The 22,681-nt window shown below is 39.7% G+C and overlaps 1 protein-coding gene and 2 long non-coding RNA genes across 3 annotated transcripts in view; 1 reads left to right on the top strand and 2 right to left on the bottom strand.

The window, feature by feature from the left end:
- tnfsf10l (TNF superfamily member 10, like) overlaps nucleotides 1-6,751 on the bottom strand; it is a 23,123-nt gene extending 16,372 nt beyond the window's left edge. The window contains exon 1 of the mRNA XM_006632725.3: nucleotides 6,383-6,751. Within this exon, the coding sequence (XP_006632788.3) occupies nucleotides 6,383-6,577 (195 nt within the window). The 5' untranslated portion in view covers nucleotides 6,578-6,751. The remainder of the gene's footprint in view (nucleotides 1-6,382) is intronic.
- Nucleotides 5,438-14,279, top strand: LOC138241045 (uncharacterized). Its single transcript, XR_011190257.1, has 3 exons — nucleotides 5,438-5,479; nucleotides 8,085-8,147; nucleotides 14,194-14,279. It is a non-coding gene; the product is annotated as an uncharacterized lncRNA (long non-coding RNA).
- On the bottom strand, nucleotides 13,768-22,681 carry LOC107077868 (uncharacterized). The gene is made up of 4 exons (XR_011190256.1): nucleotides 22,479-22,681; nucleotides 18,654-18,743; nucleotides 15,987-18,272; nucleotides 13,768-14,374 (listed from the first exon to the last, which is right to left on the bottom strand). It is a non-coding gene; the product is annotated as an uncharacterized lncRNA (long non-coding RNA).

Raw genomic sequence — 22,681 nt, 5'->3', positions numbered from 1 at the left:
GGTCTTGGTAAAGATGGAAGATATTTTGAATCAGTTCGCGTGGATGGATTTTGTGAATTAACACAAGACTCTCTCATGTTGGTGGTTCCACATAGCTTTTCGAGGAATTGGTTTCTCGAAAAGCAGTTAAGTGTGCAGAAAAAAAACAAACTTGGTAAAGTATCTTTCCTGAACTTGAAGAAAACTCAGGCAAAAGAGGTCTGGAAGTCATGATACTAGACATGTGAATGGTTGATTATCACATTATAGGTAACCTCTCAGTGATGCATTACATTGAAAAGTGAAAGCTGTAGGAGTCCTGTGTATAACCAAATGAGACAATTGGTTATAAAACACTGCAGAGAACACAAAGCAAGCTATCAGGAGGGCTAATATTGTTGCCTGATACAAAGCTGGATGGCAGTAATAATAATTATTATTAATTGCTTACACTTATATAGCGCTTTTCTGGACACTCCACTCAAAGCACTTTACAGGTAATGGGGACTCCCCTCCACCACAACCAATGTGCAGCATCCACCTGGATGATGGGACGGCAGCCATAGTGTGCCAGAACGCTCACCACACATCAGCTATTAGTGGGGAGGAGAGCAGAGTAATGATGCCAATTTTTAGATGGTAAAAACAGTACTCGTCTGTTTAATACAGTGACCATTGTTCAAACAGGCTAACTTGCAGAATCCACACTAGAAGACACTAAAAGCATCTCTTGAAACACTTTGGAACAATCTAATGCTATTCTGGAATCAATCAATTCCTAGCATGAGAATATTAGTACATTTTCCAAATAGAAGTTTCTGAAAGCAAGCAAAGGTAAAGATTTTGATCACCCCGGCTCGAAAAACTAGTTTTGTCATGTCAATTCCAGCAACCGGTGCCCCAAGCAAAGGATTTTTCATTGGCAGGATTTGTTTTACGAGAAAGTCATCTGGTACCCGGAACTCTCTTTGTAATTTGACAAAGAATTTAGAGGGGATGTTTTCAGTTCACTAACCATTTAAAACTGTCATAACACCTGTAACAGTTGTTAATTTAACATTTAATATATTGTCATAACATCCATAACGGTAGTTAATTTAACATTTAAACAGTTCTCCTATAAAATAGTTAGTGCTTTGAAAATAATGCTCTTAATGTTACTGATTACATTAGTAAATCTGACTGATTACACTGGAAGCTTTAACACTACGAAGCCAATATATGACCTTATGTTGACTAGATTATTGTTTGTATTTGGGGTAGGGTCAGGTTGTGGCTTTTATTAAGTGGGGTGGGTCAGGGAGTATGCAGGTTGCAGGTTCGGGTCTTTAAAAAATCAGGCCCTTCCTGGAATCGGCTTCAGATTTCAGTTTTATACAGATATTGTTAAGAAGAAACTAAACAGCACTCACGGAAACGATTAATTAGACAATGTCTTTTACAAGGCTTAGTGTTCTCTGTGCAGTCAACTTTGCCTAAAGTTACACCTAGCAGGGGAAAACAAAACTCACCTACTGTACTTCACTTCACAGAAAAAAAAATTGCTTTAAAAACTTGGCAGGAAACTGGTAACAAATCTGTGATCGCACCAAAGTCATAAACCAGGAGCACTTTCTGTCAGTGCCAGCAGTTGTTGTGATTCACTGCTCAAAACACATTTCTCAATACCTGTCTCATAAATACCCTTGACATAATAGCACTATTGAGATATCTTATTTTTATGGATTTTAACACTACAGTATTAGTGTCTTTACAGCAAGGTTCCATTTTGCAAGTGCAAAAACTAAGACATGGTGAAAATGCATTTTTTTCTCTTTAAACGTTGTGTAGTTTTCCTTTTTGTCTTCTTTTCCTCCATACCAATTTTCATTATCGCTGAAAGCAACAAAACACTGAAATTTAAACGATGTGACAAAAAAAAAGCTTTAATGTGGCAGCAATTATGAATTCAATGCTTCAGTTTTACCCTCCTACTGGTTTAGTAGAAATATAATGAGCTGAGTTCATTATCCAGAAATTAAGAGTTCAAAAACGGGATCTCACCGCAGAATGATTTCCAGGTGAACTACAGCTCAGAACCAAACTAAAGATAACAGAAAACATCAGAATCTCCATTGAAAAGCACTTTTTAATTTTATAGTGATTATTATACATTCAAAATAGTTGGTACTGTTAGGAACTATACAATGAGGTCTCTTAAAATAGGTTATTTTTTCTAGTTTATCAGACTTAAACACCTGGCACTTGTTTTTTTCGTGACCTTATATTTGTTTTGCATTTTCTAACTAAAGACAAGCTAATGTGATTCTGCAAATGTATATATTGCTTAGGACTACTGTGTACTCGTGTGAGAATCACATAGTTATCAGTAAACCACAGAACAGCTTTAAAAGAACATGAGAGAAACTAATGATCAAAACAAGACATGCAGTCCTTCAGTGCTGCTTATTTTTCTAGTCTGTGATTTTATTACAGGATCAAATGAGACTAGTCAGTTATTCAAAAGCCCCTAGAGAGCTGTAATACATACAGTAATGTCTACTGAATGTATAAATATATACCGGATGCAACCCAACCCCATGTCTTTTACAGAAGCTGACACTCCATCTGTTTTCAATAACTGCTTAGACCATTACAGGGTCAATCTGATCCAGAGCCTCACCTGGCCAGCAGGTGCAAGGTAGGATACACCCTGAATTGGACTTCAGTCCATCACAGGGGCACAAGGGGCATTGTAGACATGTTTGTCATGTCTGTCAGCCTAGACAGAATTATTTCGAACTGTTGGAGGAAACCAGAGGATCCGGCAAAATCCCACCTGGCTTCAGGAAGAGCATGCAAACTCCACACAGAAACTGAATTGAACCCAGGACTGTGAACTTGAACCCAGGACTGTGAACCTAGCGCCATGCACCAGTGCTAACTGCCATGCCACCATGCTACCGAAAACTAATATATTTTGGTTAAAAGATAAAGTATATTTTGCACAATTCCTGTTTCTTATATAAAGTACTTCATGTTAATTTCCAATGGGCACGACGTAGTGTAGAGTGCAGGGTGTAGAGACATTTGCTGCTGTGCAGAAGAGTGGCAGAGGTCTACTGTATGTACTGTAGTAAATATCACTGGAGTAAAGACTGAAGGTATCAACTAACTTTTTGTCGGGTTTCTATGGAGTCGCAAACCTTGACTTAGAAAACATCTTAGGCCTGTCTCTTGGGCTGACTCCTGGGCTCAAAATGGATTTTACAAAACAGCCGAATCAGAAATGCCAATGAAAGACTGTTTATGTAGTCATATCTCTTTCACAGCTCAGAAAAAGTTTTAAAAAGCGCATATTTAGGGTAACAGAACTCAACAAAATTAGATAGTGAGGCCTCTTTAAGTGCTATGAAATTGCTGTACACAACGAAAAGTGGTTATGAGCTGCAGACATTCTGCAGCCCTGGTCTATGCTTAGTGGCCACGTTTTGTTTTCATTCAAGTTAGAATACTGCAAAAATAAACTGAAATCAGGAGGTGGACTGTAGCTTGGCCTGCCACATAGACTGTACACTACTAGCGAAAGGAGTTGGATTAGACACAGTGCTTATGAAAACACTGAGATTTCTCAGTGGCCAGGCTCTTATCCTTCCAAAGCTGGAATTCCCTGAAATACAGTAGGTCATTCTGCTCTGGCCAACTTTCCCTTTCTTGTAAATAAGTCTAAAGGTGGAGTACTGCCTCCTGAGACTTCACACACCTTTACAGGAAGCAGCACAGTAACAGGAAAAGTTATTACTTGCACTCAGGCTAAAGGTCTAGATCTTCAGTAAAAGAAGCCTATTAATTATTACCTTGTTACTTTTGGTTTTCTGTGTGTATAAACTTGGTTTCTTCTTTTAAAGCCTGTGGTGGACAAAGGAGAAATGACCCTTCAGGGGTTTATGACCATCTTGGCCCCTGGCCAATGAGATGTAGATTACTTTAAGCCACAACTAGCACGTTTCTTTCCCCCTCTGGCCTCTCCAGTTGCTGCTCTCCTCTGATGCAAAGACGGGACAGTGTCATCTATATCAGTGTGTGATGGAGTCACTGGAATGGTCATTATAATGATGTTGTCCATTATGTTTCAGCAAAACTGGGTTAAACCAACCAAGAATGATGATGACGTCAAAGCTGAGGATCCCTGACTTTATTTTCCAATTGATAAACCACAGATCAACAGTCAATCCATTCCTCCCCTCCATCCTATCAAACCTTGAATTGGTGTTGTGATGTTTTCAATCTGGTTCTGTGCTCCCTGTTTGCCACAAAGTGAAAAAACAAGGCACTGAGTAATCCAGTTTGGGGTGATCTGGTCTTTACGGGCATTGTTGTTATCTTGTTGTGAAAGTGCATGGTGCTCTTGAAGGTTTTTTCAGAGTGCTGTAACGTTGTTGCTTCTCTGCAGTTGTATAAATGTTTATAAGAAAATTGTTATTTTTTGTTTTCTGTGCATGAGGACTGAATGTGATGATGCTGAACATGTATGCTAGAGTAAGATTTACAGACCTTTGGGATTCTCTGCGAGCAGGATGTGAGGTTCTCATCAGATTTTTGAAGTTTTTATTCCCAATTGGTCCAGTAGTGAGACAATACGCTTTCTTAATTGGGTCAAAGCTTAAAAGCTTTTTATGGAGCTCAAAAATGGAGTAGCATATAGGCACAATGTAGTCTAATTAGACAGAGAACAACTGGTCAGCAAAAGCAATTTAGTGCAAAGTTATATTATTCTTTGCTGGGCTCTTTTCAGAAGACGATAGCATTCTCTCATCTTTTTGCAAACTTTAGTTAATGCACAGACACTTTCAGGTATTTTTGTTTGCATTATGGATTAAACAAGGCACTCTGATATAAGTTCAACTAACACTCACAAGTGCAATTAATCAAATTAATAAAATCTCCCTGATACTTTGTCTCAGAAGGTTTAATTGCATACATCACAGCTTTTTAGTGCAATGCTTTATTTGGTGCTGTGATCTGAGCACAAGCCCCCAGTGAGTTAGCTCTGTAAACTCAAACTAGTTTTGAAGAGTCTTATGTCCTTATTCTCAATTGAGACTGAAGTATAAGAGATGATCTCAAACAAAACCATGCTAGATTTGAAATCAGGCTCTGTGAGACAAATTTCTTGTCCGGGGGAAATAGGCTTGAAGTTTTTATGCCAGTATTTTACTTGCATCTGTAACTAATAAAATATGTTAGTCAATAAAAATCCCCCTACAGACAACTGCCCAATTTAATCCATAATGACGCGACAGCAAAGCACGCTCATAATATCATCTTCCATACGTCCTTATGGAAACGGCCAGAGAAAGTTTCGAGACGTCAAAGAGACACTTAACTCCCGATGATTTCTATTTTAATTTAAAGTGTAACTTTCAGAATGTTCGCAATTTGGTGGGTGTGGTGGCAGTTTGTATTTAAAAACAGACAGCGGGGAGCGAAGTGGGATGCTAACCTGCACTCCCTCACCCTGGTAAATGAGCTGTTCAACTTTCTAAATGGTACAGAACAAGCTTTGTTCTACCTATATACGATTGGAGTGATTGAATGTAACGATTAAATGAAGCGCTACCCTGTGTGTTCGTTTCATGGATTTTTGTTTACCTGAAGTCCCACGTTTCCTGTTTAAAGATAGCAAGGTTGTATCTATAATTAAAAGAGCGTCAGTACTTTGACTATCGTTTAATAGAGCTGCAGGAACTTCTTCACGATAGCAGTCGCCAAGACGACTCTCCACAAAGAATGGCATGTTCACGACTTGTAGGCACGCATTTGCTTTTTTACACTTTTGTCCCCAGAGTACACTGGCTACAAGTGTTCGTAAACTAAAAGCAAACTTTTAAATGTGCAACTCAAGAAAGAGACAATGGAGGTTTGGGAAAATCAAACAAAGCGACCCCCCAACTCACAACTTCCCCCAATGGGATTTTGCGCTTCTGCAAAATGAGTTTTCCAGAGATTGGAAAAGTGGATAAAAAGTTATCCCAGAGGGCAAAGAAAACTGTAAAGGTGGTCATGTTCTGTTTTACACGGAATGTAGAGATTTAAAAAATATACAGTATATAAACATTTCCACGGCATATTTTGCCTGCACGCGGTTCTACTGCATTCCATTAGATCTACAAAAGCATTAAGGTGGAAATAAGTATGAATTAAGGCAACACAGCTGATATGATTAAATCACCATAAACTGCAATGATTTTAAATAATACAAAGTTTTAGGATTCCCCTTTCCCTCATGAACACCTACCCCCAACCGATGTAAACAATTGATATCTTACCAAGTTGTGAGTTCTGCTCTCTTTTCACCGCAGATCAAACGTCTGCACCTCGACCACATCCCCGAGTTTTCAGTACCGCAAAAACACTCCCTTACCTGCGCTATAGACATGTTGAAGTACACAAACAGCCCGGTAGTGGAAGCGATTTGGAGCACGACCACAACAATGACCACCATAGCGAGCCATAACTTTGACGGCGCATCCCCCTGTTTCTTCGCCGGCATCATCATGTAAGTGGTGGAGTCGTTGCTGGCAGATCGGAAATAATCCTGGTTATTATGATTAGCCATTGCATTCCTGTCCAGTGATCCAAAGGAAAACCTTAGGTTTTTTAGACTGAAAATCAAAACTACTTTGATTCAAGGTTTGTGTGGGAGTGCTGTTTAATAACTCCTTATCCCGCCTGCTCAGCGCCGTGCACTCTGAAGCGCTGCCAGCCGAGCGCAGAGACTGCGGTGCGAGGGAGGTACAATATAAACTGAGTTAACCCTTTCCACAGCTCTCTGCCACTGAGAGGCGCAAAAACTCCACATCTGCAAGCCGGCAATGCCGTAACAAGTCAGCATTGACCTTTTTAGACTTGTGAACTACTCTTAAATCTGATCGATATCCCCTTTAGCTTTAGAAAGTGCCCTGGGCTTAGTATTTAGAAATTATAATTTAAGAGAAAGTATTTAGCGCTAATCAAAAGTTTATTTGGAAGAAACCTTCTCACTATTCAAATGTATTCTTTTCACTTTCTTTTCACACATTACTCCTGTATTCACCAGAGGAGTCTGCGCGGCCAAGTTATGACCAGGAGGAAATGATGTTAGCTAGAGTTCATTTCCATCTGGCCCCAAAATCGAATAACAACCTGCACAAGGTCTTTTTCTTCAATATAAGCATATACATCTATATAAGCATAACATTTGAAAATATATTTTATCTCTGTAAAAAATAAGTTCACAAGATGCCTTGCTTACCTTTGTTAACATTCGGTGGTCTGGGACCGGTAATAAGCAAGATCCTGGAAACCGCTGAGAAAAAAATCTATTGCAATAAGACATAGTCAGCAGCCATATCATCCTGCAACTCACAACTAGCAACCCACTGAATCTAAGCAGGTGTGTGCCTGGTCAGTACTTGGATGGGAGATCTGGGAAAAACTAAGGTTGTTGCTGGAAAAGGTGTTAGTGGTGGCACACACCCTGCGGTCTGTGTGGGTCCTAATGCCCCAGTATAGTGACAGGGGCCCACAACTGTAAAAAGGCACTGTTCTTTGGATGAGATGTAAAATCAAGGTCCTGACTCTCTGTGGTCATAGAAATAGAGTAGAGGTGTTCCACTGCCATCCTGGACAAAATAACCCCTTTGCCTTCAGCAATCATGGCCTCCTAATAATCCCCTTCTGTGAACTGGCTTCGTCATGCTGTTCTCCCCTCCACTGATAGCTGATGTGTGGTGAGTGTATTGACGCACTATCGCTGCCGGTGGATGCTGCACATTCGTGGTGGTGAAGGGAAGTCCCCATTACCTGTAAAGTGCTTTGAGTGGAGTGTCCGGAAAAGTGCTATATAAGTATAAGGAATTAATATTGTTATTAATATTAATAATAGACTGATGTGTAGTGTTTTTAAAGATTTCCAATATTCTGCGCTTTAACCAAACTGCCTGGTGCTTCAATGTAAATGCAGAGGAACGTGGCTAAGAGGCACCTCTGATGAAAGGCATTATAAAGCTTTATCTAATGCTGAACAGTCTAATGATACATAGCATAGATGGGCTTTATAGAATTTGTAGTCTGTTTAATTCCAGAACAATGAATCAAGGACACTGTTCATCACCCAAAGGACAACCCACAAATGGGAGACCTGCAGGGTGAGTATCAGGACTAAACCTGTTAACATCTGCAACCACTCACCAGTTTTGATGTCACACCTTAAAGACTAGCACCCAACTCATTTTTCATTGGTTAACTCACTGGCTCCTCACCTCTCTCCAACCATCCTGGCAATCTGATTTTTCAAACCAGGTCACTGCAAGCAGTCTGAGTAAGGACTTAAACTTTTCTCCAAGATGCCAAGTAAAGACAGTGAGTCAGTACATTACAGAATTCTGCATAAGAGATTCTTTCTGTAAAAGAAGATATCTTGTGTTTTCTAACCCACTGTATTTTTCACCTGGCCAACAAAACAAGACAGTTGGGCTATTTTTTTGTTGACATCCTCAATATCCGAGCGTATCCAGAACCTAGCTATATCTGGGATTAAATGACTTCTGCCACCTGTATACCTTGCAGTTGGACCCAAGAAGACAACCATGCACATACTGTTTTTAAAGACCAATGTGTTGCAACACTAACTTTCACTAACTCCTTCTCTTCACTTTGTACTGGGGCCCTCAGCTAGCGGGAGGTTTAAACTCATAAATGATGTTTGACCAACAGATCTTTAAGTATAAAACTTCTTTGTTCACATTAGAATTCTCTAGAGTTGAACTATTATTCCAAATGTTGTTTAGTTAACAGTACTAAATGCATATTTACTTGTGTCTGAGAGTATGAATGTGATGCAATATGAGAGTAATAAAACTTACCAGGTAGACCATGACATGTTATAGTCTACATACTGTTATGTAGTTATTATTTCTTCTCCTTATCATCCCTAAGTGAACGATTAGCCTTTCATATAACCGCAGATTGTTTCACAAATATATTCTGTTTGTATTTTTGTTATGCATGTTTTGAAGTTATTTCAATATATTGTATATTTAGAATACGTGTGTGAGATAGTAAATTATTATGTTTGATTGATTCATAATTGATTCCTTGTCAGTAACTCACAATTTACTGTTCCAATTTCTAACTGTTACAGTAAATTAAAGCCCTCACATTACTACAAAGGATTCTCTGAATTTTATGGGCTAATTAATTTAGCTTGCAGGGCTAGTTTGAATAAATGATTTAATTCAATAATTTATTTATTTTCATAGGTACCTTTTTTCTAATTGTATTTCATTAACATTGAGAAAGCAGGAGCTCTGCTACAGCTGCAAGATTTGGCTGTAGCATGGTTGTTTTGCAGTCTGCAGGTTGAAGCAGGCCAGAGCTGATTAACAAGGGCACTCTAGGTGTTCACGTATTATTAAGATTCCCTTACTGAACCTTTCTCCTCTGTTGAGGCATGTCAGTTTTTTTATACCAAGCTTTCACTTGACAAGTGGAGATGAAGGCTCCAGTACACAAGCACTTGGCATAGAAGGAACAGTTCCTAACTTGAAGCTACAGCCATACTGGGGTATGATGCACAAACCCACTGTGTCAGCACTGTCTGGACTGCTTGCACAAGGTGAAGTGTTTTCTTGTGCTTTATCATAAAGACATAAGACAGGTCATAAACAAGAGAAGGCCAGTGTATTGGCTTCAAGAACATTGCTGGGATAGCTTGTTCCATACTCTCACAAACCTTTGTGTAAAGTAGTTCTCAGTTTAAAAAGTACTTTTGCTTAGGTTACCTAAAGTAACCTGTTAGATGCCCTCTGTCTCATTCTGAAGAAGTCCACTATGTTGACTTTGTCAGTGCTTTTGAGTATTTTTAATATTTTAATCAGGTTTTCATGTGTGGAATTCCATTTAAAGTTTGCAAATAGATCTAAAACTCTAAACACAACCAGTTTTCATACTGTGTTGGTATATCATCAGCCTATTGATTGTATTTGTCTACTTTTATTTTTATACTCTCTATAGTTGTAAAAAATAGTTTGGATCCCAAGCCTGGTCCTGGTTGACAATACTGTATGTTCTGTATATTTTTGCCCCAGCTGAGTTTTAAATCACAGACTAATTGATTTTAGTTTTACATTTGCAGATAAATTTGAAATTTGTTTCCAGCTCTCAAAAGGCCGAATGGGATTTGTCATAAGGAGCAGCGCTGTACCAATTTTCAAGTGTGAGAACTGCCCTTGTTCAGCAGTGATACCTGAACAAATTAGTCCTTTGTAGAAGGACAAGTACTCAGATGTGTGGAAGGGCTAAGAACTGTTAGTCAGAAATAAAAGTGAGAAAGCAGAGAAAAATCTGCCTAACATTTGTGTTTGCTGAGTTGTTGGTAACAATACACTTGACGTGGAACATTTTTTAAACTCATGATTGACTACAGGCACAAGAAAACCAAAAGAAGCAAACAACTCAGTTAAAGGCATCAATTAACCCTGGAGATTTAGACCTCATCTGGAACAATAAACAGCAGACACAGGGGTCCCATGGGACCGGGGTGGAGAAAACTAAAGTTTCTCTTCCTCTCCATACTGTCACACTGTGGGCTCCAGTCCAGGAGTCTGTGGATCTAAGTGTAGTAGGATTCCTTGGATACTTTGTATCATCTGCAGATGATGATAATTATTAGTTGATCTGGTTCCTTGATCTATTCCTTTACTTTTTTATTTCTTACATTTTATTAGTGTGTCTTTGTCTTTAAACAGCTGGGCATTTGATTAGAGTCTGAGTGAAGTATCTTGAGAGCTGTGTCTCACCAGTTTAATACTCTTTTCTCTTAGGTTTGAGCTGCTGATGATTGGCAGAGCCAAAGAAAAAATGTGTTAAATTGTGGGCACCAAAGACCCAGACTTGACCCTGACCTGAAAAGCACTCTGAGATGACTGTTGTCTGAAAAGTACTTATTTAAAACTGGTCATTGCTGTTAACAACATTCCCCCTAAATTACAGTTCCATTTGCAGCATAGTGGTACTCAAATCCCAGAGCCCTGCTCAGATTGCCATGTGTAAAGAATGTTTTTTGAACTGAGTCACAACTAAAAGATTCAGTAAAAAAACATGATAATTATTTATTTAACATGATATTTAATTATATGGTTATGTTATTTCCGGATTCAAACTCCATGTTGTCAAAGTTTCAGACCTATCTCCCCCAAACAGTAAAGTACTCATATGAAGTTTCATACTGTATAAAATCAAAGCAAGCTTAAACAAATCCCGTTTGCAAGTTTCCTCTAGAATGCGCTCTAAGAGAAGCTGACCTTTAAGAAAATTTGAATATATCAACTTAGGATGAGTCACAAGGAAAGGCACAGTGATGATCAGAGCCTTCAACACCTTTCATTAATAGCTTGGAAACAGTGTCACGTTGGCAGTAGCGAAGGTTAAATAGGTTAGGGGAAACTGAAAAGAGAGTTGTTGTATCTTCAGTTTGGAAACAAGAAAACAGTTTGTCTTCAGTTTTTAACAAGGAAAGTGTAGTGGCAGAGAAAACTGTAATATGAGGCTCTCTTGCATTCCTTGTTGTTGATGGCGTTTTTCCCTCTCATTTCCTTGAAGAGCTCTGGGCTCTTCAAATTGGAGACAGATGGTTCTGTCTCTACCGAGGCTTCACAGTCTGTGACACAGCTTAGCCTCCTGCGGCAGCTGTACCGTGGGGGTGGTAGGTGATGTCAGCTCTTCTCTCTGCAGCTTTGCTGAGACACAGTTGTTGAGGTCCGGAGGTTCCATGTCTCTGAATACAAAGCAGAGCTCTTCAGTACGGGAATTCTCTGCATATCTCCCCCACACAAACTGGGGGCCATTTCATGGTCCCCACCCATTCTAGCTCAACACAATCCCAACTGATCAGTGGGCTGTAAATTTGCTGGTTTCAGGCCAGTTATACTTCAGATTTGCTGGTGGAATATCAAATGTCTCACTCTACAGCTGTGGTCCGACAGCATAGGCCGGAGAAGGAAAGCAAGTCTTCAAATTCTCCGGTGGGCTCCATAGCGTTTTGTTCCAGAGAACACACTTAAGGGCTGACCTTTCTGTCAGTCATCAGAAAAAACTGAGAAGGGCCGAAGGCAAGATCTTGCGCTACTAAGATGTTGTTGTGGAAATTACTTTTATAACGACAGCAAATCTGCTTGCAAGTGATCCTTTGACTTTGACACAGCTCCGGTAACAGAATTACCACTAAGAGACATCACCATTTCTCTAATTTCCTTTGGAGGAGGTTGTTATCCCCATCTTTTTACTATCCCTGGTTTAGAACAATCAGTTCCAAGATCTGACAGGTTTTATTTCTGTTCCCACCTGGGCTTTTAAACGACAAGATGTGAAAGTGACACCAAATCAGTTGATTAGACTGCATCAGAGAAAAGTAAGACCCTGGGTGGTAGGTCGATTTGTAAATATATTTACAGAAATTAGTATGTCCACAGGACTGCACAATGGCATGGTGGCTAACATTGCTGCCTTGCGGTGCTGGCTCCTTGGGTTTTTGGAGTGTTGTTTACATGTTTGTATGTTCTCCCTGTGTTTGCATGAGTTTTTCCCCACTGTCTGAGACATGCTGGCAGGTTCATTAGATTCTGGGAAAACTGGTCTGGGTGTGAGTGTGTGTCCTGTGATGGGCTAATATCTTGTGCCCATTCCTTGCCAGGATAGGTGCTGGCTCCCCTGTGACCCAGTATGAGCTAAAATGGTTAGAAAATAAGTGAATGGATGGAATATGTATTCAATTTCACCTCACTGAAAATCTGATGTCTCTAAACCAGATTGAGTTCAATCAGCATGTAGGTATCTTGTTGTTTAGCCCTGGAGTCTGAGATGTTGAGAGGTTTAGTTTGGCTTGCATAACATTCTTTATTTTTTCTTGAGAGGGAGATTAAACTCTCAATTCATTTGATACCCACAGTTATTTTCTGTGTGGCTTTTTCTTATGTAACAGAGTGCTCATGAATTCCAGCATGAAAGAAAAGAAAACAGGTCACTTGTTTTGAAGGGTGTGAAAACCCCTCGAACTGAGAATCTTTTAAAAAGGTGCTTTGGAGATGTAAACATACAATAATAAAGAACACCAAAAAACAGGACAGGCCGCACACCTGCGAATCTCTTTAATGCATAAATTGTTTAGTACTTAAAGATTGTTGAAATACTTTAGAAACTGTCTCTCACACTAACCATTCTTTCAGGGATGCTTTGCTATCCATGCTATGGTTTTCTAAATATAAAAAAACTTCATGAATATAGAATGAATCCCATAATTCTGTGATCTCAAAAATCACATTGTTGTCTGTTGCTATTTTGTCATAGTATAGCAAAGCTGGTCTCAGACTGAGAAGCAATGGAGGTTCTCTGTTCACACTGAATCACCGTCACAGGAAAGGCTTGGAATATGTAATGAAGCTACTGCTCTCCAACCCTACTTTTAAAGTAATATTTCTGCTTTTATATGTTATTTTAATATTATACAACATGTGTGTTTCCACAGATATGTTTTCTCAAAGAATGGGTACCTAGTGGTAATGGACATTGTGATTACATTTCAGAAAGTTTGTTGTGAAAAAATGCATAGACACTTTTCAGTTTCAGACACGTGCATTTTTCCAAATATGAGTACAGTACAGTAGGATAAGAATGCCATGTGTTTTCAGCAGGAAAAGTTACTGATGCAGCAGTGTGTCATGTTAGCATATACTGTATTCCCCCTTCAGAACGGAAGAGTCAGAGTGTTGATAATGTATACTGTCTTTTATTTATACAACACAGTAAAAAAGTTTCTAAACAATTTCGAATGCATTTCTTAGTACTTAGTTTAGGTACTTCTAGGATTCTCTTTACTCTAGAGTGTCACAGTACTGTGTACATTTAAAATTCATGAGAATAGATTTCTACTGTACATGGCTTTATCACAGGGAACACTACTTCTAGTGGGCTATACAGTATTGTGCATTTTATTTCAACTGACATACTAATAGCTCTTATTTGAATTTAAATAGATGAATGTAATACGTTCCACAATTTTAAACTGCTATAAACCCTGCTGATCCCAAGTTGTGCATCACTGCTCTAAAACAAACATACCATTGGCAGATCCTTTTCCTGTTTTAGAGTAATTCCATTCACCCTCTTAATGTTATTGTCTGTGCTGTTGATCTTCAGTGAGAGCTGTGAGTCACCGCAGAGCCTGGAGTTGTGTCTGAAGCCACTCAAGCAGAGAGATGGGAAGAGAGCGCCCCCTGGCTTCGGTATGTTGCCTTGCCTCACAGTATTGGAGCAGTGAGGTCAAGAGGTCTCCCACAGTCCATCCATTGGTCACTGCACAGGACCCTAAACTGCAGAACTGAGTCACAGAACAACAGCACAGTGGTCACTCATCACAGATCCCTAACCTGGCCCAAAACAGGTATTACAGTTCAGACTGAGCAAGCTTCAAACTGCAGCTCCCTAAGGTATTAACAGTGTTATACTATTTGGGTATTTCAGGGCTGGTCCAAACTTAACTAGGTTACTCATTTTTACTATTTCTTTAAAACTAGAATAAACAGAACACAAATCTAGCTTCTTTTACATTTATCTCTCCCCCAACCTCTAAATAAAATCTACAGATAAACTGCCTTTTATTGAATTTATTATCGTAGCGCCCTCGCTGGACGTTTAAGCGGCTGCACCTCCTTATTAGTTAGGCGCCCGCTAGGCAGTCTGGGAACAGCTGCAGAGGGACTGGACTTGTGGTCAGTGCGTTGACCTGGGATTGACCTTACACTATAAATAGTTGAAGCACGTTACTGAGTAAGCATTGTAAATAGTGCCTGGTGTGCATTGCTTTCCGCTTATGTCTCTGTTGCCCCCCCACGAGTTTTAAACCTCTGTCTGTTATGTCGGAAAGTCAGAGGTTCATAAACGTGTTGCCTGTGCATCAAAAAGGGTGTGTTTCATTCTGTGCGAATTGTCCGACCATTACATTATGAAAGAGGTCAGGTGTGAAGAACCTACATCACTTTCCATACTTTTGGAGAAATATCTAGTTTAAACCTTTCTAAAACGTGATGTACGCAGAGAAAACATAATTTCAGGAAATGTTGTTATTGTCCAATCACTGACTTCTACTACTACAGTAATAATAAATTAAATTAATTAAAATAATTATTAAAATTAAACAAATTCATACTTCTTATTGATGCATTCAGCGCTGTCAGCAATGTTGATACTTGACTTCAGTGCATGACATACAGTAAGTCTGTCATACTTCAGCCAGTGTCTGTATACAGTATTTACAACAAAACCCTTTACAAAACTTAATGAATTTTATCAGTTATAACTTTTTATCTAAAATTCACTGAGGTTTAAATCCCTTTCAATAACCTCAACAGCCTAAGAATCCTGCAGTTAAGAACTATGAGACACGAGCACAGGCATTTATAGATAGATAAAAACATAATCTTGTTATTATTGCTGAAAATGGTCAGATATACTGTATGTGTTAAATCCATAAGACTGAGATTAACACAACCTAGAAAAATCACCATGAGGTCCATTAGGTGTACCCTATATACTGTAGCATCCTCATCTGTAGTTTTTGTTAGTTTTTTTAGTAGTTAAAGGGAAATTTTAAAAATATTCCATATTTACCTGATATTTTTAAATACATTTGCAAATCTATACACCTCTTTTCTTTATATGCCTTGAAATCATATGGTGTGTTCTTGGATATAATATATTTTGCCAATAAAATACTTTTTTTTCTGAATGTTGTATGCTTTTCCAGTGTTTACATATACAACACAGACACCCCATTTCCTACAGTTGTTTTCAATCATTTTCTGAATGTAATTTACTTCTTTATTGTTTTCAGTGCAGTATGATTTTAAAATATCAGAGAAGCTTACTGATCTGTAGACGCTATGCAGGTTTTTTTTGACCAATTGTAATAGTAAAGGGTGGGAACCACTTACCTGGCTGCAAAGTAGCTCAGCTGTAGTTGCAATCTCCAGTACAGATGTTTGCATCTGGGAGGCTGTGATCCAGTGGAGCACGCCCACCAGTTGCTGTGTGCTTATGTCATTTTGACTATCCAGGTGCGAGACTGCCCTGTAAGCTGGCATCTGGGTGTTTGCCATTTTCAGGGGGAGTTTTGTATCTGATTGGAGTTTACTGTCAAGACTGTTGTCCTGCTTTGAAACATGGGTCTTCACAGATTCTTGCACTGAATTTTTCACCGCCACTGTATCCAGATTTTCAGGAGAATTAACATTTGTTACCACCGGCTGTCGGACCCTTGGTTTCAATTCCGGCATGTGGACACCAGATCTTTTCACTGGGGATCCACAAGCTTTTGCTGTTTTGCTTTCTGCCACAGAAAGAAGAGAATCCTTCACAATTCTTTTGCTCAGCTGTTCAGCTATTACACAGACTGGATCCTTGAAGCTGTCTGAAGTGGGTTCCTGAAGCAGTTGTACGGTTTGAAGAGGAATGTCAGAGATCATTTGGCTAGTAAGGCTGTTCAAGTTGGCTTTCTGAGGTGCACAAAAATTATGACTAGTGGCAATAATGGTAGCATCAGAACTTGTTTCAGACAAAGGAACATAGTTGTATGTTAAAGGTGAACAGCCAGATGCTCCTTCAACACTAAAACTAACAACTCGTGATTCCTGGCTCAGGATACAGTGATTATCTGGATGGGTTCCGCTTTTGGCCTCTTCTGCGTGTCTGGAGATAATCTTCAATGATTCTTTAATTACGTTCCCTGCCCATTGGTTCGCATGGATTTGCAGAATGTCCCAATGAGTCCTGTTCTGCTTAGTTGCTATGTCTTTGCCAGTGCTCTTGATTTTTACATGACATGAGGGATCCTCTCCTTCTCTGGCCTCACTTGTTTCCTTTGTAGGGTGTGACTTTGGAAGACTCTCACTGGAAAGCTGTTTAAGGTCAGCCAAGCTGTTGTAACCCCAGTTGATTATCTTTAAAGACAACTGAGCTGCATAATTTAACAAGGCACGTTTGTCCTCCAGAATTCTCTCAGTGGCTGGGGATTGATCTCCTGGCAGTGCCAGACCAGAAGTATTCTCCTCCTTTTCCTGCTCCCTTTGGGAACACTCTAGAGACAGAGAGCGGATGAGTCTGTCTACAAACTCTGCCTTCTTGTCAGCCATGTCTGGGTCCTCCTGAGGTGAACAGGCTTGGTCCTTGGGTGTGGGAGGAGGGGGTGATGGGAGAAACTCCTTAGCCAGTCCACCTTTCAGTTTCCTGGAGAAACTGCTGCGGTTCTTGGCTTTCTTGGGGACCAGCGGTGTTGGGGGAGGAGCATCAGGATAGTCTATGGAGCTCCTGGTGTGGAGGCTCATTTGGGCCAAAACATAACTGGAATATGTGGACACTGAACTGCCGAAGGAGGTCGGGCGGCGATAACTTGAGAGCCACTGGCAAGGCCTTGAATAGGGTTCATTTGCAGGCTCTTCCAAAGACTCAGAAATTGTATGGGACAAATGTTGCCTGCTGCTGCAATCTCTGACAGTGCAAGAGCTTTCATAGCCGGTATCAGTATTTTTGGATGGTTCTGTGTACTCATTCATTGTGTGATCACTAGTTTCACGAAGAGATCTTGAAAGAAGCGACACAACCTCCTGCATGCATTCTGCTTTCAATTCAGCTGACATTTTTGTTGCAAATTCCTCAGCCACCGACTGGAGGTTGTACTGCTCTCTACCCTCTGGAGATGACCTAATGCTGCATTGTGAAGAAGCCAGATACTCTGACTTACCTCTACCAATCTTCTCCAGAGCTGCTTGGATGACGTTGGACGTGATCTTCTGAGCCAGTTCATCCATGTCAATATCTCTAGAGGAATTTAGTCCTGTGGAAGGGCTTTGCCACCCTGTGTTACCTGTGTGTCTTGGCCATGTTCCTGCGTTTCTGATGGATCCTGGGCAGCAGCCAGACTGTGAAATCTCACTATTTCTAATTAATGGCAAATCTCCTGTTTCAGTGGATTCCCACTGGCTTTGCATGGATGTAAGTATTTCTCTGGCCAAGGAGTCTGCGTAGGTGGGAATTATGTTTCCAGGCACTCGTGACATAGACTGCACAGACCGTGTGTCAGTTTCCATTTCCTGGTCATCAGAGCTGCTGCCCCGGGCCTCACACAGAACATGTGTGTATTCCCAGAGTGCACCGAGCACAGATGACTTGGTATAGGCTGGTGTGGAGCATGAGTCTGCATTAAAATGAATGATTCCTGGTGTCTGCAAACATAATGATGTAACATAAAATTAGGGGCCTGCCTGGTAATAAGACATATAATAACAATAATAATAAGTATATACTTTAATAAATATATATTAATAACTATATTAATATATTTATGTTGATATATTAATAAATAATAAACATTTGTTTAACTTAAAAGGAAAGTACAGTATTGTCATGTCAGTATTTCCCAGTTGTTCAAGTCTGTGATGCTGACTGTCATGAATTTTAGACTGAGTATTTTACAGATTACAGTGTTATTGCCTTTGGTGAATGGACACCAATTTTTTTCCTTGGAAGGAAAAAACACCTGATCCCCCTTGTGGTACTTTCTGGAACAGCCACAAGATACTGAATTTAACAGCAGACGGGCATACCTGCTTTGCATCTGTAGTGTGTTCCGAGTCAGGGCTGATTTCACAGAGCCTCAGTCTACTGCTGAGCCACTCCTCTTCAAGAGACATTTCCTGAATGTGAAAAAAAAAAACTTCAAACCTGCACAGTAAAGGAATACCTCCAAAGATCACCATCATTGTAGTGCATAGCAGCAAATGACCTAAGTATATGAGTATGTTTATTCTCATTTGCAAGTTTTCAGAGCCACTCTCACAACTGAATGTAAACATAATTATGTTTAACAAGTAATAGGTTTATTCCATGCTGAAAAGAGAAGAAAGAAAACACAACGTTTCGTCCGTGGAGCCTTCTTCAGGTGTTCTCTTGCAGCCTACCCAGGCTGACGCAGCTACCCACCTGAATAATTATGTTTCTGTGGATATCAGTATCAAGTCCTGCTGGGAACTCTATACTTCACAGATATGGTAGCCGAAACATTAATACAGTGCTGAATGACTTTTAACTGGGGATCAGCTCAAAGGGTGTTAATTTAATGAGATGGGAGCTTTGTCTCTAGTACAGAGGTAAATATTTGAAAGCCATCAAGCTTTGTAACCCTTCCACCTGCAGACGGTTTCAAATAAATTCTGTCTAATCTAATTCACAGCAGCTTTTTTTGATTGTTTCTAGAAACAGGGCCATGAGCCACACAGGAAGCAATGTGGTTTTCAGCATGCTGCTTCAGGAACAGGCACGGTAAAGTGGCCCCCACTATAACTGCCTAAACTGATAAAGGTACGTACAGTACAAAATGTGAAAGCAATATTTCAGAGGCAAATTTTCAAATGCAGCCTGCAATAGCTCAGCAGGAAGTCACCGTGCTACAGGAAGGAAGAGATTATTAGAGTGAGCAATACGTCTAGATACCTTTGATTACTAAAGTGTCCTTGGACAACAAAATGTGAAGGAAATAACATGATGAGTTTTCACTAGGATTTCCGTCTAGTGCAGTAAAAACTCCACATCCCACAAAGGCTACAAAGATTTCTTTAAATCACACGGACTACATTATTATGTAAGATGTGCATTATTCTGATAGGTCCTTACATTCCTAAAAAGTTCAATTTAAGAACAAAGGCTTTCGAATGGTTGCTTGGTTCAAGCCCGTGATTCTGATTGTTTCGTTTTTTATGTTTACAGGCATGTTTGATTTTTAACTGAAGATCAACAAAGTCATTAACTCCCTGCCTCAGAGGTGACATGCAGTCAAGATCCCGAAATCCCACAACCTGGTATCCAGATTGACTGTGGGGACAGTGGCACTTTGTTTTTTTGTTCAAATAAAAACTCCTTCTTTTTAAATGTAATTATTCATTAGATTGTCTGCTTTATCCCAGGCAGTAGCCACGTGAAAGAAGTATCAAAATACAAGGAGATTAACTTAGATTGCACAACATGTTAAGATAAACAAGGCGAGTCTAGGCACAGTACTATGCATAGTGCAATAAAGGGGTATTCACAGTATGAGATAAACCGCTTAAAACAACATAGGAAGTTCAAAACAATATGCAATGCAGTATATATGTACAAAAATGGGATAGTAGCAATGCAGAGATTTCCTTCAATCAAAAAAATCACAAAACAAAAAGTTTTCTTTTAGATTATGTTTCAACCAGCTGCCTCATCAATAAAACCTCGACTACACTATGTAAGGAAAAAGGACACAGCAGAAAGCTTGTTATATCAAGGTTTTTTCGGACTAAGAATTTGCCTGTAGCGACAAAACAATTTAATGGTCAAATGCATTTTATGGGTATTGTCGGGGAAGATATAAAAATGGCCCCAGCAGAATGAGAACTTGAATCTTATTTGAAACCACAGTTTATAAAAGGGCCTCCTTAATATGTTATCTTGGGTGTCATAGCTATGCAACCATCGTGGTTTGTGAAAGGCTAGCCCAAGAGCCTGTGCCCTTCAGTAGAAACATGAACTGACACAAAAATCGAGGATAAAAACAGTGGAGAAGGTTGATCTGTCAGTAGCATATGGTGGTGGGAGCCAGATGGTGATCACAGCAGTAAACCGAGGATACAAAACAGGCAAAAACATGAAAAAGGAAAAAATTGTAACAGTAAATTAAATATAATCTACAGTATATAAATATAAGCTTTAATCTTGAAGGCTTGATTGCATTACCAGCACATTATACATGTTAAAGGACTCATACAGCTTTATGAAGTTCGTATCCCCCGGCCGGCAGAGGAATCGTACCCCGTTGGGCCCCTGAGCAAGGCCCTTAACCCCAACTGCTCCAGGGGTGTCGTATAAATGGCTGACCCTGCACTCTGACCCCAAGCTTCTCTCCCTGTCTGTGTGTCTCGTGGAGAGCAAGTTGGGGTATACGTAAAAAGACAAATTCCTAATACAAGAAATTGTACATGGCCAATAAAGTAATCTTAATCTTATTTTTACTGTCTACCAAGAGGCTGGGTTAACCACGCTCCTGTAAGGAAGACTTTCCGGACGTAGCTCTGTCTAGGCAGCACAAAGTCATAAACACAGAGGTCCAGGGATAAGTACAAACCTCTGCTTCTTAAGCTTATTTTACTAGGGCATGACTAAGATGGTGTTTCTGTGTACAATGTGGACAATTCATGACTACTGAAGTTCATACATTATGGGGAGTTGAAAGTGGAAACAATCACTGATTCAGGGCAGCATTAGCAGTAAGGATTTGGAAATCAAAATTTGGATTTGGAAATCAAATAAAACAAAATCACAATTACTGTGGGCCAGTGTGTGGCTGCATATGATGACTGGAGAAAAACTACCCCCACAGCTACTAGAAATAAGTAAAGGTGAATTCCAGAGTTAAAAGTGTTCGATGTAGGCTGTTGAGCATTCTTCAAGTGTTGAAGTGCTGTTGAGCCTTCTTCAAGTATTTACTTTTCATCAGGGACTTAACCTTTACTTTTTCCTTTTCAGCCAAAAGCATGCTGACAAACGTTCCCCACTCGAATGTTCACTAGAAACATTACTGTCTGCTTCTGCATTGGCTGTCTTGGCCTGCACAGCCACGTACAAACTCACTATGCCTCAAATTCAGCCAATCTCCCTGGACACCCATAGCCGTGTTAGATAAAGACTTGCTCCTTTGAGCCTTATGAAAGAAAGTGCAGTGTAATTCTCAGAGATGTTTTTACCCAGCGAAAATAGACCAACACTTAGGTAAGGTATCGCAACTTCTTTTTTTCCATCACATAAACAGTCCTATTTGACTTTTGTGTTTTACGTAGCATAGTGCAGCATGCTAAAACAAGTTGTTTCTAAAGCATTTGCAGGTGGGAGGCAAATTTACATCTTTTTTCAACTTGTTGTTGAATTCCTGTTCAGGTTAAAAGTTGCCCTACCAGCAAATCTAACTGTGCGTTGTGCCGTGAGAGGGTCAGATAAGGTGAGCAGTTACTTCATCTCATCGAACTGCTATAATAGCTGTAGTTTTTTAGAAACCAGTTCTTGCCAGCACCTCCTTAAAGTGACTCAAATTAAAATAACAAAACTCCTTTAGTTGCGCTTTCTCTTCAGAGTAGATATTTAAAGCATGTTCACATCGCCATAATCAGTTATCTGAAATTGAAGGTATTAAAAAAAGAAGTAGACTATAAAATAACTAAAAACAAGCTAAGTATCGTTTTACTTATTTTCTGAGTTGGTTTGACAGCAACCGAGCAACTGTGTCAGCCCACGCTTTCTGTCTTCCTTGTTGTATACTTTACAAAGAAGTTTAAAAAAGCAAGATGAAGGAACAAATGGAAAGATAATTCCCCACCGATTAAATTTTATGTAGAACAGGGTGGTCCACTTACCTCAGGTTTGCCTTTTGCTGTTAGGAAAAAAAATTAAGATGAAAAAAATGGCTATTCAGACAGACGTGTGTTGACAGGAGAAAGATGAGGAACTGAGAGATGGTGCCGCAGTAGCTATGAGATTAAACTGACTTCCTGTTTAAAAACCTCAGCTGCTGCAGAAATTGTAACAAGCTACTGTAGTGACAAAGGTGCTGGTAGAC

This window comes from Lepisosteus oculatus, chromosome 8 (assembly GCF_040954835.1).
Source record: "Lepisosteus oculatus isolate fLepOcu1 chromosome 8, fLepOcu1.hap2, whole genome shotgun sequence".
Classification (NCBI taxonomy): domain Eukaryota; kingdom Metazoa; phylum Chordata; class Actinopteri; order Semionotiformes; family Lepisosteidae; genus Lepisosteus; species Lepisosteus oculatus.
Note: the sequence above shows the minus strand (reverse complement) of the source record. Positions and strands in the feature narration are given on the sequence as shown.